A 17209-nucleotide genomic window follows, 5' to 3' on the forward strand; every position below is an offset into this window, starting at 1 on the left:
TACGAGGAAGTGTGCTATCTGCAAAGAGGGGAACTGGATGGCTGGGAAGAGGATAAGAAACATGTTTTTTACACATGAAATAAAAGTTATCAACACCCAGGGAAAGGAGAACCTTGCCTGACCCTTAAAACATCCTGGGTGCCCTTCCCCGCCATCTGTGGGAGAAGGGACTTTCCATGCAGCTGCCTCTGGCACTTTTCCACTTCTTACCTCTGGTTACATTACCTATTTAAAATTTTTCTTCACTGAAGAGATTGCTGAATACTCCTCCATAAAAATTGTTTTTTTTAAAGAGGTTCAAGGCAAAAGGCAGGTCACAGGAGGCTGAGGAATAACTGAAGGTGAGGAACTAGAGACAGCAGAATTGACTTCATGAAGCGTGGCTGTTACAGCATGATGAACAGCGTGTATGTAAGATCCTATGTGTATCTAAGCATGTGTATGGGGTCTTGAAAGAACGTGTGAACATACATGTGCAGAAACATGTCTGGAAAGACACACATCAACCTATTCGCGTAGACCAGCGCCAGCCAGCGGGATGGAAGGCCTTTTCTGCTAGCTGCTCAGGGAGGCCTCGGTGGTGAGGCCTCAGTGGTGAAGCCACGAAGAGAACAGGGGCTGGTAGAGATGAGTGGTGTTAGAGGTGGAGTTTTGTTGGCTGGTAGAGGTGAGTGATGTTAAAGGTGGGGTTTTGTTGAAAACAAATCAGAGAACCATTATGGTTCTGTTTATGGGTCGGGTGGGAAAATACTAGAGGTCAAAGTTTGGATTGTAGGAGGGAGACAGAAATCACAACGTTCAAACGCTGACCCACCAGTGACCCTGAGGAAACAGAGGGGTGTGACCAAACCATCAGTGAGGGATCAGCCTTACACAGAAAGGAAACACAGAGAAACTAAGGAGGCATCCAGGCCCAGATAACACATTTCAAGGGCGAGTGATTTTTCTGTGAGCCTGCAAAGCACCTGCCCCACTGGCAAGCTGGGTAGTGAATGGCAGGCGGGGTCCACAGTGCCCCTCTTTGAGGGTGAGCGGCTGGGGCCAGGGCTTTGTGGCCAGCACGTGAAGTCCTGTCCTGCTTAATCATGCCCTGATCAGACATGACACGCAGCTGCTAGAAGAGCAATTATTTGAAAGATACTCTGTCTTGCTTCTGTCTTCTCACTTTAAGTAGCTTCGGGTCTTTTAACCCAGAACAAAACAGAAACTGCTAAGAATTAACCTATTTTGTTAGTTCTGGATGATCTCTTTTTACCTTTGATAGGAAATGTTTCTACAATGTATCAGGTCTCTCTACAATAAAAACACCTACAGAGACTGGAAAAAAAAAAAATTACCTTGCTAAAACTAATTTCTAAACTGCATATGTCAGACTAAAGTCCAAAACCAAAAGCCCTTCAATAATGTACCCTAATAAGGTAACTTGCAGCAACAGTTCTTAAACTAATAAGATAACTACTGTTCCAACTGGCAGTTTTTCAAAAAAAAAAAAAAAAGAAGGATCTTTTTCTAAAATCTAATGCCTCTAAGGTGGGGGGCGGGGGACAACACTAAAGCAGAAATTTTTCCTAGCATAACAAAAATTTCTTTGTCATCAATTCAACAAACAAAAATGCCCCAGCGCAAGTACCTCTTACTATTCTATTCTACCAGCCGGACTCTGGAGTTTTAAGACTCATGTAGATTTGTTGGAAAAGTATGTTAATCCAAAAGGTAAATGAAGTTTTTACAGGACTAAAGAGAAAATGGGTAAACTAAAGCCTAAGAAAACGGTACGCTTCACCTGCAGCAACAAGACTAACACAGATGCTTATCTCCAATTATCTTCTCACTTGAACAAACAATACCATCATATTACTCATCATACCCAAATATGACACAGAATTTCCAGTTCCTACAACTATGCTCGGAACACAGTACAAAACAGCAAAACTCAAATCTGTGTTCAACTAAATGAGGCAAAGGTGAACTAAATGGCCTTCATTTAATGTGAGGGCAAAGGACAGTAATTACAGTACCACATAATCCAAGCCATTACACAGTAGATGGCAGTGCTACTGCAGCTCCATCATGGCATCAACAAAAACACAACCACCAAGAAAGCAATCAGGACTGCATCCCGGCATGGTCACGCACTGCATAATGATGCTTCCATCACTGACCACACGGACCGGGGTCCTCTAAGATTCTAACACTGCATTTTTACTGTACCTATTCTGTTTAGATACACAAATACCACTGGGTCACAACTGCCTACAGTATTCAGTACAGCAACACGCTGCACAGGTTTAGAGCCAAGGAGCAATGGGCTCTACACCGTGGCCTGGGGTGCAGCGGGTTCCGCCACCTAGGTTTGTGTAAGTGCACTCTGTGGTGCTCACACGACAAGATCAGCTCAGGACGCCTTTCTCAGAACGTGTCTGTGTCCTTAAGCAGCACATGACTGTATGTCTCGATTCCGGTATCATGTACTGTACTTTACTATGAAACAGGACAGTGTTTTAGACCTGTAACAGCTGGCCGTAAAGATAAAAAAAATCCACTATGTGTTAGGATATTATCTCCTGTGATGTAATAAAACAAGCAATGTATACAAAGACAGCCAGAAGACTTAGTTCACAGACAAGTTCACAGACCAGGCAGTTTCCAGCTGCCCAGGAGAACAAGTGTTAAAGATGGAGACAAAACAGTGCTTTTAGGTCACAGCTATTCCTTTAACCATCAGTGACAACAGCTGCTCCAGAGAGTCCGTTCTTACGGAATGCTAGATGACTCTTGGCTGCAACAGGCCCAGAGTTTAGGGCTAAAGGAGAAACCAAAAGAAGCCACTTACACTTTGATAACCTAAGGATGAACTATCCCACATTTCACCTCTGAACTGCAATGATTTTCAACAGCTTATGAAAAGCAACAAAGCAAAAGCTGTTGCTGATCTTTGGACAGAGATTTTCAGCAGGTTTATTCACAGTATTTGTGTCCATCTGAAGTTTCTACAGTACTTATTCTCAGGCACTCACAATGCAAGCCACAGAGAGTTCCAGTACTGTTCCACAGCACATAATCCTAAAGGAAGACCACCATCCCACCACACCCCTGCACCAAAAACTTTAAAAACATCATTTTAATACCCCCTCAAAAAATCAGCCCCATGAAGCAGTTCATTATCCACACCCTGAGGATGCTGAAACACAAAGGGCAGGGCTCTCACAGCTGGAGCTCAGGCGGGGCCCCACCCCTGCCCACCAGGCCCTGCTCCCCCATACCTGTCGCTGACCAAATACACCAGTCTGGAGGCTCTGTACCAACAGCACCGTGTTCCCTGCCACCTCCAACTGCAGCTCCCCAGGCTAGCTGAGGCCACACCTACAACACAGCTCTACACACGGCATCTAGCAATCCACCAGGTCGAACAGGCATCTAGCAATCCACCAGGTCGAACAGGAGCCCTCAGGACAGCCCTGCACAGACACGTGCGCCAGTGGTCCACAGAGGATGCGCTAAGTGTTAGGCACGGTGCATGGGGGTGAAGACAAAGAGCCTATTAACCATGAAGAAAAAGGTCTACAAGCAAGCACGTGAAGCAACCCCAAGTTCCACTTGCTGAGGAACGCGCGAGCACAGCTTGGCCTCTTCACACAGGGGAACGCCACTCGGCCGTGAAAGAGGAGGAAGTGCTGACACACCCACAGCACGGAGGGGTCCTGAGATCACAACACCCAGTGAAGGCAGCCAGTAACAAAGAGCCACACGGTGTGTGTTCCCCTTACATCCAACATCCAAAAGACACCCACAGAGACAAAAAGGGGTGGTCAAGGGTTGGGGGGCACAGGGAATGGGGAGTGACTAATAGACACTGGGTTTCTTTTTGGGGTGACGGAAACGTTCAGAGGCAGTGGTCGTGCTTGCATAGCTATATGACTATACTAAAAACCACTGACTTCTACACTTTAAGAGGATTAAGTGTATATAGTATATGAATTCTCTTTCAATAAGGCTGTTATTTTCAAAACAAGAATAAGCATGTGCATATACCACAGCATATTAATTATCACTGACACAAAGAAAAAACTACAAAGGATTTATTTTAACTATTTCCAAAACTATGGTCTTTTATTCACGTAAAACAGACATTAGAAAGTTTAAGCCAACTATCCCCCACAGCTGGCACCCTGGAACAGGCGACTGCAGGAGCAGCAAGCAGCAGCATTACCGGCCACCAGGCAGAGTACAACTAATTCAGCCTACCATCAGTGTGGCTACTGGGAGTATTTCTCTTTCTGAAAGTAAAATACAGGTATGTCTACTTTACACTCCCCACACTTTTACACCTCTATAAGTCCTCAGAACAGTAAGAATTTTTAAATAAAAATATAGGGTTTGGACAAGGAATTGCAAATAATGACTTTCTGATAATACAGTTAAAATAAACTTAAAAAAAATTTTTTTGAGACAGGTTCTCACTCTGTCACCCAGGTTGGAGTGCAGTGGCACGATCATACCTCACCTACAGCCTCGACCTCCTGGGATCAGGCAATCCTCCCACCTCGGCCTCCCAAGTAGCAGGGACTACAAGTGTGCGCCACAACTCCTGGCTAATTTTTGTATTTGTTGTAGAGACAGGGTTTCGCTGCGTTGCCCAGGCTGGTGTTGTTGAACTCCTGCGCTCAAGCGATCTGCCCACCTTGGCCTCCCAAACTTCTGGGACTACAGGCGTAAGTCACCTCGCCAGGCCAAGAAATAAAAATTCAAATTGGATAAAGAATTTTAAAAGCAATTAACATTTGTATCTCTAAAAGAAAAATACAAAGTCTCTAAGTTGGAAGAGTTCAACACAAAATACAACAGCTTACAAAAGAATGCAGACAGCTTTAACGGGGCTGCATTTTCAGGATTACCCCAAATGTTAGATTTAGAAACTAAGAACGCAAAATATTTAAATGCTAGATTTCATCTAAGGTGACTGCTCCAAGCAACAAAGGGTTCATCAGCATCAGTATTAGCTTTGAGGCAGCAACAGAAACGAAAGTTAAATGAATGGGGCTGAAATTAGCTTAGCAGTGACACTGGGGATGTAGGGAAAACTAGAAACCATGGGTGTTTTGAAATACGGAAATGACAACCCAAGGTTACTCCTTATAATAATCCTCTCGTTAAGGGTCACAGAATTTTCCAGTTTTCCAAAGATGAAACTAAAAAATTGCCAGCTCCAAGTAACTATTCAAAAACCAATTTAGAACACACAAACGTTCAGGGCCAAGATGTAAATAATTGCATCTATAAAATACGCCTTACTTTAAGTTAGCATACCTCTGTAAAAATGAATGTTAAAAGCCAGAGAGGCCATAAATACGGAGAAAGCAGCATTTACTGCACCTCTGCTGGAAGCTCACGTTACCTATGTAATCCTCAAAACAAGCCTGTGAGGTAGGTTACATCCCTTCCACTGCAACAGGGACACCCTGAGAGGAAGAAGGATCCTGGCCAAGGTTGCACGGCTGGTAAATTCAGTGCCCGTGGCCTTGGGGTTGGTGGGAGGGGGGTGTGCAGGGGTGAGCTGAGAGGAATAGATTAGCCCCTTCATCTCATCAAAGGGATTTCTGCTTGACAGAAAGTCTCTCCTATAAAAGATATTTTTGTTCTAGATTTAGCTCACTGCCCAACCAAAGTAATAATCACCACTGTCTGCATAAAGTGATGCACCCGTGCTCACACAGTAAGAATCCCCTTAAAGAGCTGACGTTACTGTAGCAACAGCCATAGAAATTATTAGTGGGTGGACTCTACACAAAGGAGTAACAGCACATGAAAACTGACCATAAATGAGTGGGATTCCATGAATAGGCGACAATTTGCCGGCATGTCAAGGCTTACACAGATTACTAGAAACAACTACATTTCCTAGGACCCTCTGCGCAGCACACAGCCTGGAATCTAGGGTGAGAGCTGAACTTAAAAACTATAGTCTTGGAGATAAATGTCACACACAAAAAAATCAATTAAAAAAACCAACGTATGTATCACAACTACTTCTTAGAGGAAGACATTAAAAAGAAAAAGCCACAATCTAGGATTGAAAGCTTTAAACACACACACACACACACAAACCTAGCAAACCAGACGGTGTTCTCAGCCACTCATAAAAGGAAAGTCTTATCAAAGTTTTAACTTCAAAGAGCTTAAAGACACTGCAAAGAGGCACTCAGCAGGACTGGTCCTGACTGCAACCTATTCCCTCCCCAAAAAAAAAATCAGTTTGTAATCTAAATACACATCACACCAGGTCAAAGTAATCTCTTCCAGCAGCAAAATTTTGGCACTGGATTGCAGGGGGCTGTTAAAAATAGCTTGAGCCCCAAACACTTTGCGTTTTCAGTTCTGAAACACTTAGACAAAAGTTCACATCGCTAAGTGGATGGCCAGGATGCCCTTCCGGTTCAATTTGGAGACCGGAGATCTTTAACTTAACCTAACGTTCCTTAAGGCACCGGTGTCCTCCCACTCAAAGTCGGCCTAGGTTTTGTTTCTAAGGGTGGCCAACAGGTTTCACGGGCATTTAAAGCTCTAAGAGTCTTTTTCTGTCCGTTACAGGTAGCCTGGCTCTTAAAAACGATCACACACAACGTTCACAGGCATGTGCACATTCATAAATACACACACGTGTGCACACATACATGCCCACATGCGACACACGCGTACATCATACAGCATGCACGTGTCCATAAATGAGCTCACACGGACAGCCACGTCCCGCGCCCAGACCCCCAGCGACACAGGCCCCAAGCGGGGCCCCCGAACACCTGTGTGGAGGGAGCGGCTCAGCGCCTTGCAATGTTCACCTCACCGGCGGCTTCTGGCATGGCCACGGCTCCTTCCCTTTCTGGTAATAAATACCAGATTTGGGGAAACCAAGGCGCCGCAATCAGTTATCTGTCACCCAAGGGCCCCATTAAGGGGACAAAGGCCCTATCGCGTTTGCAGCCAGCTAAGTGAAAGGAGGGCACCCGGGACTGTGAGTTCTGACTGCGGACGTCTCCCGCACCGCTCCCGCGGATCCTCGGACCCAGGGCCCCTGTAGCCGCTCCTGCCCAAGGGGCGCGAGGCATAGGTCTGGAGGCTTTGGGGCACGCAGAGGGGACTGAGGGTGTGGGTTCAGGGCCGCGGTGCGGTCTTGGGGCTTGAAGTGCAGACTTAGGGTGCGGAGTGGGGGCTTAGGATGTGGGCTTGGGACACGGGATGGGGACTTGAGATGTACGGTGGAGGCTTGGAGAGGTGGGGCACACATTTGGGGTGCGGGGTAGAAGCTTGGGATGGGGCTTGGAACACAGGTTGGGGGCTCGCGGTGCAGGCTGGAGGCCTGGGTGGGGGCTCTCGGTGCAGGTTGGAGGCGTGGGTTGGGGGGGGTTGCGGTGCAGGCTTGGAGGCCTGGGTGGGGGACTCGCGGTGCAGGCTGGAGGCTTGGCGTGCGGAGTTAGGGGCGCAGAGTTGGGTACAGGGCAGAGCTCGGGGCGGGCACGCACCTTGTGACAGGCCGGGCAGGTGGGCAGCGCGCCGCCCGGCCCGGGCGCGCCCTTGCCGCCGTGGCCCCCGCCGCCGTTCAGGCTGCTCTGGATCTGCGTAAGCTCCTGGCGCAGCACCTGCTTCTGGTGGAAGCTGAAGGCCGGGTGGTTGGAGGCCATGGTGAACAGCAGCAAGAACTCATCGCCCGTGCGGCCCTCGTTGAGCTGCAGCCCGTAGTTGTGGATGATGGAGTCGATGTGCGTGAGCGTGCGGTAGAGCACGCCCGCCGCCTCGCGCTGCTCCGAGCCCAGCAGCGCCAGCGACACCAGCAGCTTGCTGCGCACCACCTCGTCCGTCAGGTTGGTGAGGCTGCCTAGGTCGGCCGGGTTGTTGGCCTTGATCTCCGAGTCGCGCAGCGAGTGGTAGTCCTTGCGGGCCAGGTCCTCCAGGCACGAGCCGAGGAAGCGCAGCTCGAGCGGGATGCACAGGTCCAGCAGGCCGCACAGGAACTCCACGCGCTGCGGCGACGGCAGCTCCGAGAACCAGCGGTACACGCCGTCCCTCTGCAACGGGCAGCGCTTCTCCACCATGCTGCCGCCCGCGCCGCGCCGCGACCCGGGGCCGGGGGCCGCGCGGGGGCGGCCGGGGGGCGCCGGGGGCCGCGGCCGGGGCGCGCCGGGGCCGGGGGCGCGCGGGCCGGGGCCGGGTCCGGGCGAGGGCGCGCGGGCGCCGCGGGCCTGGCGGGCGCCGGGGCGGGGGCGGGGACCGGGGCCGGGCAAGGCTCCCGTCAGGGGCCGGCGGGCGGGCGCGCGCGAGGCGCCGGGGGGGCCCGGGGCGGCCGGGGCGGCCGGGGGCGGCGAGCGGCCTCGGGCCCCCCGCTCACGGGGAGGCGCCTTCCCCGCGCCCGTGCCCAGCGGCGGCCGGTGCGCGGCGGCGGCGGCGGCTGCTCCTCGTCGTCGTCGTCGTCGTCGCCCGGGAGGCGGCCGCCCCCATCTCCCCCCGCGCCGCAGGGTCTGTCACTGCGGGCCGCCCCCCGACGGAGCCGCCCCGGCCATGCCGTCGCCGCCGCCCGCGCCTCCGCCCAGGCCGGCCGTTACCCCGGGCCGCGGGCGCGGCGTCGCCGCCTGGGGAGCGCTGGGGGCCGCGGCCGCGGAACGGGCGCTGGCGGGGGAGGGACGCGCGGCGGGCGGCGCGGAGGGATCCGGCCGGGACTTGCCGGCCTTGCTGCTCCCGCGCGGCGGACGGATCCGGGCCCGAGCGCGGCGGCGGCGGTGGCAGCGGAGGCGCCGTCAGAGGAGCGGAGGGATCGTCGCGCTCGCGGCTGACGGGCGGCCGGGACCAGCAGAAGTGGGCGGGGTGGCCGCCTCTCGCGACAGCCCGGGCCGGCCGGGCCCGCCTCCCCCCGCTGATTGGCTCAGGCGGCCCGTTCTCGGCCCGTGATTGTGCCTGGACCCCAATCCCATTCGCCCGTGCCGCGGCCACGCCTCCCCGGGGGTTGTCGATCATGTTGGAGCCACCGCCTCCCGTCCCTCGGCGGCCGTCAGGACGCGATTGGTCCGCGGAGATCGGAGAGGCGGAAAACCCGGGCTGGATTTCTGGTTGCTTTTGTTCCCGCAAATTTGCGTGGAGCATTGTTTTTGGGCGAAAACGGGGCGTTCGGCCTTCCTGCTTTATTCCTGAGCGGTGTAAGAGGGAGGTAGTGGGTATCTTCGAGAAATGGCCGCCGCGGAGTCCGGACCCCCGGGTTCCAATCCCGGGTCGACCACTGCTAAGCTGTGTGACCTTGGACGAGTCACTTGGCCTCTCTGAGCCCCAGGCGCCTCCCCGGGAAAATGAGGGTAATAATAACCGCCCCCGAGGGCTTGTGCGAAGGTGATGAGCTCACAGAGGGCCGGCACCGGCACTTTTGAGGCGGCTGACTTGCCCTGGGGGTGTGGTGGGAGGTGCAAGCTTTCTCCAAAAGCCTCGTCCGAATGGAGCCTTTAAATCCGCCTTCTTTCCGCGGCTACTTCCCCAGCTCGCCAAACCGAGAAAATGCAAACACAGGGGCGGGGGCAAGGGAGCTGACCTGGCTGGAAGTAAACAGAAACGCCACCCTCCCCTGGCACTTGCATTGGCACCGGATTGCAGGTGGGGGAAGGGCCGGTGCACCCAACCACCTTTAAATCCCACCACTCTCAGACAGTCAAAGGAGAGCCGCGGGGGCTGGACGCTCATTCCTCCCCTGCCCTTCCCCGAGAGCACTGCTTTGAGTGTCTGTGGATCTAGAACGGGGTCTGTTCATTCATGGGTTCCAGGTCCCAAACGCCCGGGGGCAGCTGAGAGCAAAGCTGGCACCCTCCCTACCCCGTGGAGCTCACACTCTGGTTCTGGGCAGTGCACAATAGAGATTGGTTGAATCAATGAATGAACTTTTTCAGGATATGGTCCAAGGTGCTGAAAACTTCTTAACAAAACACTTCAGCCGAATCTGGCACACCTATGGTTCCAGCTACTGGGTAGACCGAGGCAGGAGGATCGCTTGAGGCCAAGAGTTCAAGGCCAACCTGGGCAACATAATGAGACCCCCCCCACCCCCCAGTCTCTCCAAAACAAACAAACCCTACATTCTCCAGTCAGTCTTCAAAGATGAGCAGACATTGCAGAGAGGCACGGTTGGGAACAAAAAAATTTGCTCTCCACTCCCCCAGCCTCTTCCACACCTTGGACACGTTTCCCTGGAGCCACCCCAGTGTTCTTGGTCAGTGTAGGAAGAAGCAAAAATCTAAATGGAGTCAGGATGGCTTCCCACATGGGCACAAGGGCAAGGCTGGGGACAGTTGGGTCTCCTCAACTTATTTCCCAGGTCTAGGCTGATTTCTATTAATAATTAAATTAATCATTGTTCTCCTGGATCTCACTTCTTAATGTGATTCCAGGGAACTGGCCACATTCCAAAATCCATAATCTGAGGTAGTGAAAGAACATGAACATCAAGACAGTTTGACTGGGCTCAGAGGCTCACATCTGTAATCCCAGTACTTTGGGATGCCGAAGAGGGTAGATCCCTTGAGCCCAGGAGTTTGAGACCAGCCTGGGCAACATAGCGAAACCCCATCTCTATAAAAAATACAAAAATTAGCCGGGTGTGGTGGCATGTGCCTGTAGTCCCAGTTACTTGGGAGACTGCAGTGGAAGAATTGCCTGAGCCCAGGAGGAGGAGGTTGCGGTGAGTGGTGATCCCACCACTGCACTCCAACCTGGGTGACAGAGTAAGACTCTGTCTCAGAAAAAAAAAAAAAAGAAAAGATAGTTCAATACCTTCATTTCTTATTGGTAAAGCAAGGTCCTGGGAGAAAGATCTTGGAACCTTATCAGTGCTGGGGGTGGAGGTGGGGCTTATGCAATCCAGCTTGAGCTGACAGTGAAACCCCCAGGCTTCGGTATCAAGTGAGCTCCAGTCCCAGCTCTGGCTGACTGTGTGAACCTGGCTGTGCATTCAAAGGCCTCTGAGCCTCAGTTTCCTCATCTGTAGAAGGGAGCCAGGAACCCATCATCCTGGCTAGCAGTGGAAGTCAAAGGTGCTCATGGAAAGCCCTTGCTGGCTGGAACAAGGGAGGCCTGAGCTGTGGAAGTCCTTGGATCAAGGTCCTCCCCACTTCCCACTGCCTTTTTGGTCCTTCTTGTGTGCCCTTTGTGATTTAATGGCTTAGTAGGTTGAATCATGTCCCCTCAAAGTACATCTCCACCCCAAATCTCAGAATGTGACGTTATTTGGAAAAAGGGTCTTTGCAGATATAATTAAGGTAAGAGTCAAGATAAAATCATACTGAATTAGGGTGGGCCCTACATGCAATGAGACTGTCCTTGTAAGCTACAGAGAAGAACACATGGAGACTTCGGGGGAAAGGAGACTATGTGCCAGGATGGCAGAGATTGGAGTTGAGGAGTGCCTGGGCCTGCCAGAAGCTGCAGGAGACAGGAAGGACCCTCCCCTAGAGCCTCCAGGGGGAACAGGGCCCTGCCCACACCTTGACTTTGGACTCCTGGCCTCCAGAACTATGAGAGGGTAAGTTGCTATTGTTTTCACCCCACCCCCACTCCCCACCCCTCCTGCACTCACACGAGCTGTGGTTATTTGTAGGGCAGCCAGGGAAACTGAAACAATGTAATTTCCCCCCAAATATCAGTGTGGCTCAACTCAATCCAGTTCACAGCAAATATGAAATCCCTGCCCTACAGGACCAGACCTCAGGAAGGCCTTGGGGGCCTCAGAGGCAAATGAGACCAGGCCTATCAACCATACAGAACTGACAACCTGGACTCCCCACTCTGAAGCAGGCAGGCTGCCTGAGGGAGGGGGCCTCCCTCATGGGGAGAGGGCAGGACGCTGACCTCCCAGGCCCTCCAGCATTCTCTAGGTCCTGGCCCCGAGATTCTGGTTTTCCACACTGGGCACCTACTGTCTCCCTCTTCCCGGACTCTGCCCGTGCACAAGGTGACCCCGGCTGCAAGCGTGCCAGGAGCTTTTCTCCACCTCTGCCTCGACATCTGCCGCCTCTCCTCCTCTGGAGAGGGGGGCAGCTGAAGGACACCAGCCCCATGCCTTGCTGGAGCGGCTGAGATCGCTGGGAGGAGGTTGGGAGAGGACGCGGGCTCAGGCTAGGTCAGGAGGATGGGCCCTGCCTCTTTGTGAGGGGGCCCAGCACCGGGGGGAGCCCACAGTCTAGGGTGCTATTCAGCCAAATTGGTTACCACTGGGTGTATGAGGTCTGTGGTTGTGCAGGGTTGAAGGGCTGGGTGTCATTTGCCTCTGAGGTCCCCAAGCCCTTCCTGAGGCCTGGTCTTATATAGGGCAGGGATAGAATATTAGTTGCGAACTGGATTGCGCTGAGAGCCACACTCATGTTTAGGGGAAATGCCATTGTATTGGTTTCCTGTGACTGCCCTACAAATAACCACAAAGAGGCACGGGGAGAAGTGGGGGCTGTCCCTTCCACAGGGCTGCAATCAAGCACAAATGACTCCAATAGTATTAATTTTGAGAGAGAGAGAGGAGAGACTTGGAGTTCACCACAAATTCCCCAAACAAACAATTTACAAGGAGGACGTGACACACCTGGGGTTACTGCTTAGGTCTGAATTAGTGATAATGACTGCAGCAGGTGACCAGGCTAAGCCCAGAAATGGGCCACGAGGATCCCAAGCACATGCTCTTCCCCCAGACTGCCACCATCTTGCTTTTCCTTCAGACCTAGGACCCCATGAGAGGAGGGATCTGGAGGCCAGGCCAGGGGCAGGACGACACAAACAGAGGACTCAAAAGTTAAGACTCAGACTGGGACAGAGGCTCCTTAAGTGATCGGGGCTGGAGGTGCACGGAGAAGCCTGGCGCGGCAGGGAATTGTCTCTCCCTGGGGTGCTGCCAGGGTGTGTGCGGTCTCCAGCTGCGACGGGCACTTCCTTCCCTTGGCCTGAGTCCTGCATTCCTGTGATTGAGAAGGTTTGGGACCCAGCACCCTGAGCGTGGAGGCCATAAATCCAGTGGATCCCTGAACTTCCTGATGGGGTGCTGGCTCCAGGCCTCGGTTCCTGACAGCCTCGTGTAATTGCCAAAACCTCGTGGGGCTGTTTCTGATACTGCTATCAAAATTCCCATCATACAGATACTGAATGGTCAAGGGCATCGCCCGGGCCACACAATTAGTTCATGCTGGAATTGGATTCTGCCCTAAGTCAATTGCCCATAGACTCTGCCCCTCCCAGGAGGAAGCCACAAATGTGACATATTGTTTATTTGCTATTTTTGCAAAGGTGTCTGTTGCTTGCCAGCTTTTCCAGCCATGACTGCAGACAAAGTCCACCTAGAGTCATAAATGGGCAATCAGCCCCGAATGACATCCAGCCCCGGTTTCTGCACAGCGAGGAGTTTTTGTCCATGGTAGACCTGCTTAGCCGGGTGTCTTTGGTGTAGGGTTAGATGCAGTATTTCCCCAGTGGGTATGACCTGGGGTCTTATTTAAAGTAGATGGCCCTAGGCCTGGCCCCAAGTATGGAGTCAGGGTCCCTGGGGTAGGACCTTGGAATCTGCATTTTTTTCTTTTTTTTTTTTGGAGACAGGGTCTCACCCTCACCCAGGCTGGAATGCAGTGGCACGATCTCAGCTCACTAAAACCTCCACCTCCTGGGTTCAAGCTGTTCTCCTGCCTGGGTCTCCTGAGTAGCTGGTATTACAGGCACGCACCACCACGCCTGGCTAATTTTCTATATTTTTAGTAGAGATGGGGTTTCATCATGTTGCCCAGGCAGGTCTCAAACTCCTGACCTCAAGCCATACACTGGCCTTGGCCTCCCAAAGTGCTGGGATTACAGGTGTGAGCCACTGTGCCCGGCCAGGAATCTGCATTTTTGCTAGTAACCCTGGTCATCTCAGTGCACACCAAAGTTTGAAACCACTGTTGGGGTGTGGAGTTCTTGCTTCCAGACTTCCAGGGCCTATGGACTGAACAACAGCAACCACAGTAGTAATTAGAGTTTCAGTCTGAACCACATGCCTGCCACGCAACAAGGGTTTCCTCCCGTTTTACAGCTGGGGGACCTGAGGCTTCATAAGGCTGTTACTGGCCTGAGGTAGCACAGCTGATAGCTCCTGGGTTCTTAGCGTTAAGTTTTGCAGCCTTATTTCTGTTGTATATTTGTTTTTCATATTTCTGTGTTTCTTGCACTGCAATTGTGATATCCTCTGAAAGCCAAGGATGAACTCACTGCTGACCTTGGTTTTGTTTGTTTTCACCTTTTCTTGTGAAAATGTGCAAACATACTCAAAAGTCAAGAGAATCATATGGTGATTTCTTATAGTCCCCTTTGGCCAGCTTCAGCAAAGATGACATTTTGCCACTCTTATTTCATTCATTCCTCTCACCCCACCCCCGACATACACACATGTTCTTTCTGGAGTATTTTCAAGCAAATAGAGGATTTTAAAAAACATGTAAATGACTGTGTTGTTTTGTCTGATTATGACACAATACGTGTTCCTTATGAACAGCTTATACCTCACTAAAAAACAACATAAAAAGCCACAAATCATCTCACTTCCCAGTCATAACCAACTCTAAAAGATACTCTTCTAGACACTTTTGTATTCAAATATATTTATGCACACATACTTTCACAAAAAAATAGTATACGACACAAAAATAGGATGGCACTCCACATTTTGCAATCTATTTTTTTCACTTAACAATACATCCCAAATGTCTTTTCATAACCATGACTCTATTCTAAATCGTGGCTCTTAAGGGCAGCACAAATCTTTGTTTGGATGTAGCATGATTTATTCAAAAAATCCCCTCTTGTTGGGCATTCAGGTTGTTTCTATGCTGAGAGTTTCCAAAGGCAGTCCTGCTTACCCTGGACTTTTCAAGAGGTTGAAACCCGATCTGCCGCCTCTAGATCCTGTGTCCCCGGGGTTCAGAGAAGTATCGAGAAGATGGAAGAACTGGAGAGCTTCCCAATGCCATCTGAATCATCTTCACGTTACCATCACTGTTTTGTTTGAAATGAAGTCTCAAGACATGAGACACTCCCAGACTCAAGTGTGGGTAAAAAAAACATTCCAAAGGCATATAACATATTGTTTGGGTGATGAGGTGTGACTCTAAAAGCTCTGTTTTTGAACAAACATACCAGGGCTCACCCAAACCCAAAACTCTCTCTCCTTCAAAATCGTCACTCTAGAAGGCAGTACTCTCATTGGGATAAAACTGTAATTGCTTGAAAATACATCTGTGAATTCCTCTTTTAAAACTGTTTCAGGATCTGGTGTCGGTAACATTTGGACGTACTGCAGGCTGGAAAGCCTTCATGATTCAAGGTGGATTGATTTCTATAAATAGCCTGTGCCCACCAAATAAATTAGAAGCAACAGAATCTATGATGTCTAGCTTGAGCTGAAACAGATTTATTAAATTACAACAACATCTCAAAGTCTCTGGAAGGGTCAGAGAACTAGGTGGGGATGCCATTTTTTGTATCTTGTTCAAAAAGATGCCTGTTTTTGCCCTTTTTTCTATCAGGTTTTTGCTCTATGTTTCTCTTCATTTTTTTTTTTTTTTTTTTTTTTTTTGAGGCGGAGTCTCGCTCTGTTGCCCAGGCTGGAGTGCAGTGGCGCGATCTCGGCTCACTGCAAGCTCCGCCTCCCGGGTTCCCGCCATTCTCCTGCCTCAGCCTCCCGAGTAGCTGGGACTACAGGCGCCGCCACCACGCCCGGCTAATTTTTTTGTATTTTTAGTGGAGACGGGGTTTCATTGTGTTAGCCAGGATGGTCTCGATCTCCTGACCTCGTGATCCGCCCGTCTCGGCCTCCCAAAGTGCTGGGATTACAGGCTTGAGCCACCGCGCCCGGCCGTTTCTCTTCATTTTTAAGAGTTTTTATTGGCCGAGTGCGGCAGTGCGTGCCTGTAATCCCAGTACTTTGGGAGGCCGAGGTGGACAGATCACTTGAGCCAGGAGTTCAAGACCAACCTGGCCAACATTGTGAAACCCCGTCCGTAACAAAAATACAAAAACTAGTTTGGTGTGGTGGCGGGCAACTGTAATTCCAGCTACTTGGAAGTTTGGGGCAGGAGAATCGCTTGAACCTGGGAAGCGGAGGTTGCAGTGAGCTGAGATCACGCCACTGCACCCCAGCCTGGGTGACAGAGCAAGACTTCGTCTCCAGCCTGGGTGAGAGAGCAAGACTTGGTCTCAACAAAACAAAAATAACAACAACAAAAACCAACTAACTAACTAAATAAATAAATAAATGCCTTTGAGGGCCAGGCAAAAAGTAAATGAGTGACACTGGATGGTATAATAAAATAGGGGGTGGTGAGGCTTGTGGCCAGTCAGAGATTAAAACTGCTTTTTGTTTGTTTGATTAAGAGACAGGGTCTTGCTCTGTGGCCCAGGATGGCATGCAGTGGTGCGATCATAGCTCACTGCAGCCTCAAATTCCTGGGCTCAAGAGATGCTCCCACCTCATCCTCTCTAGTAGCTGGGACCACAGGTGTGTGCCCCCACACTCAGCTAAGTTTTAAAATTTTTTGTAGAGACAGGGTCTTGCTTTGTTGCCCAGGCTGATGTCAGACTCTTGGGGTCAAATAATCCTCCTGCCTCAGCCTCCCAAAGTACTGGGAACAGGTGTGAGCTGCTGCGTTGGGCCCTTTTTTTCTTTTTCTTTTATTTTAAACACAGTTTCCTAGGGCAGCTGTAAACAAATGATCATGAACTGGATGGCTTAAAACAACAGAAATTAATCCTCTTAGAGTTCTGGAGGCGGAGGCCAGAAACCAAGGTATTGGCAGAGTTGGTTCCTTCTCAGGCTCTGAGGGTCTCCTTCCCAGCCTCCAAGGGCTGCTAGCCAACCGTGGGGGTCCTCCGCTTGTGGACTCATCACTCCAGTCTCTGCCTTTGTCTTCACGTGACTGTCTCCCCCGCGTGTCTGTGTCCAAATTCCCCTCCCCAAGCTTGCAATTCACCTCCTCAGTGCCCCCAGCACTTCCTCTGTGAAATGGATATAAAAGTATCTACTTCACAACATGGCTGGGAGAATTCGTTGAGATGGTCCTTAGCAAATGCTTCGCTGGCGCTCAGGAAACAGTGGCTGGCATCGCTTGGAGAAGGTCTTCACCCTGGTGGTGGTTTTTGTTTCGTTTTGAGACAAAGTCTTGCTCCGTCGTCCAGGCTGGAG

General features: G+C 51.1%; 1 protein-coding gene and 2 long non-coding RNA genes across 5 annotated transcripts in view; 2 read left to right on the top strand and 1 right to left on the bottom strand.

Moving 5' to 3' along the window:
• LOC105488816 (zinc finger CCHC-type containing 14) overlaps positions 1-8202 on the bottom strand; it is an 86327-nt gene extending 78125 nt beyond the window's left edge. Inside the window, exon 1 of one of the 2 annotated variants that reach the window (XM_011753255.3) lies at positions 7518-8200. In XM_011753255.3, coding sequence (XP_011751557.2) covers positions 7518-8087 — 570 coding nt within the window. In that variant the 5' untranslated portion in view covers positions 8088-8200. Of the gene's footprint in view, positions 1-7517 lie in introns of both variants that reach the window. The other variant, XM_011753254.3, reaches the window with a different exon arrangement.
• On the top strand, positions 3612-6724 carry LOC139359936 (uncharacterized). Of its 2 annotated transcripts, none has more exons than XR_011616671.1 (3): positions 3612-3750; positions 4128-4294; positions 6589-6724. It is a non-coding gene; the product is annotated as an uncharacterized lncRNA (long non-coding RNA). The 2 variants fall into 2 exon arrangements; XR_011616670.1 differs by lacking the exon at positions 6589-6724 and adding an exon at positions 4615-4732.
• Positions 8203-9341: 1139 nt separating the features above from the next.
• LOC139359937 (uncharacterized) lies at positions 9342-14974 on the top strand. The gene is made up of 3 exons (XR_011616672.1): positions 9342-9627; positions 11357-11545; positions 14847-14974. It is a non-coding gene; the product is annotated as an uncharacterized lncRNA (long non-coding RNA).
• The last annotated feature ends 2235 nt before the right edge of the window (positions 14975-17209 follow it).

This window comes from Macaca nemestrina, chromosome 18 (genome assembly GCF_043159975.1).
Source record: "Macaca nemestrina isolate mMacNem1 chromosome 18, mMacNem.hap1, whole genome shotgun sequence".
NCBI lineage: Eukaryota > Metazoa > Chordata > Mammalia > Primates > Cercopithecidae > Macaca > Macaca nemestrina.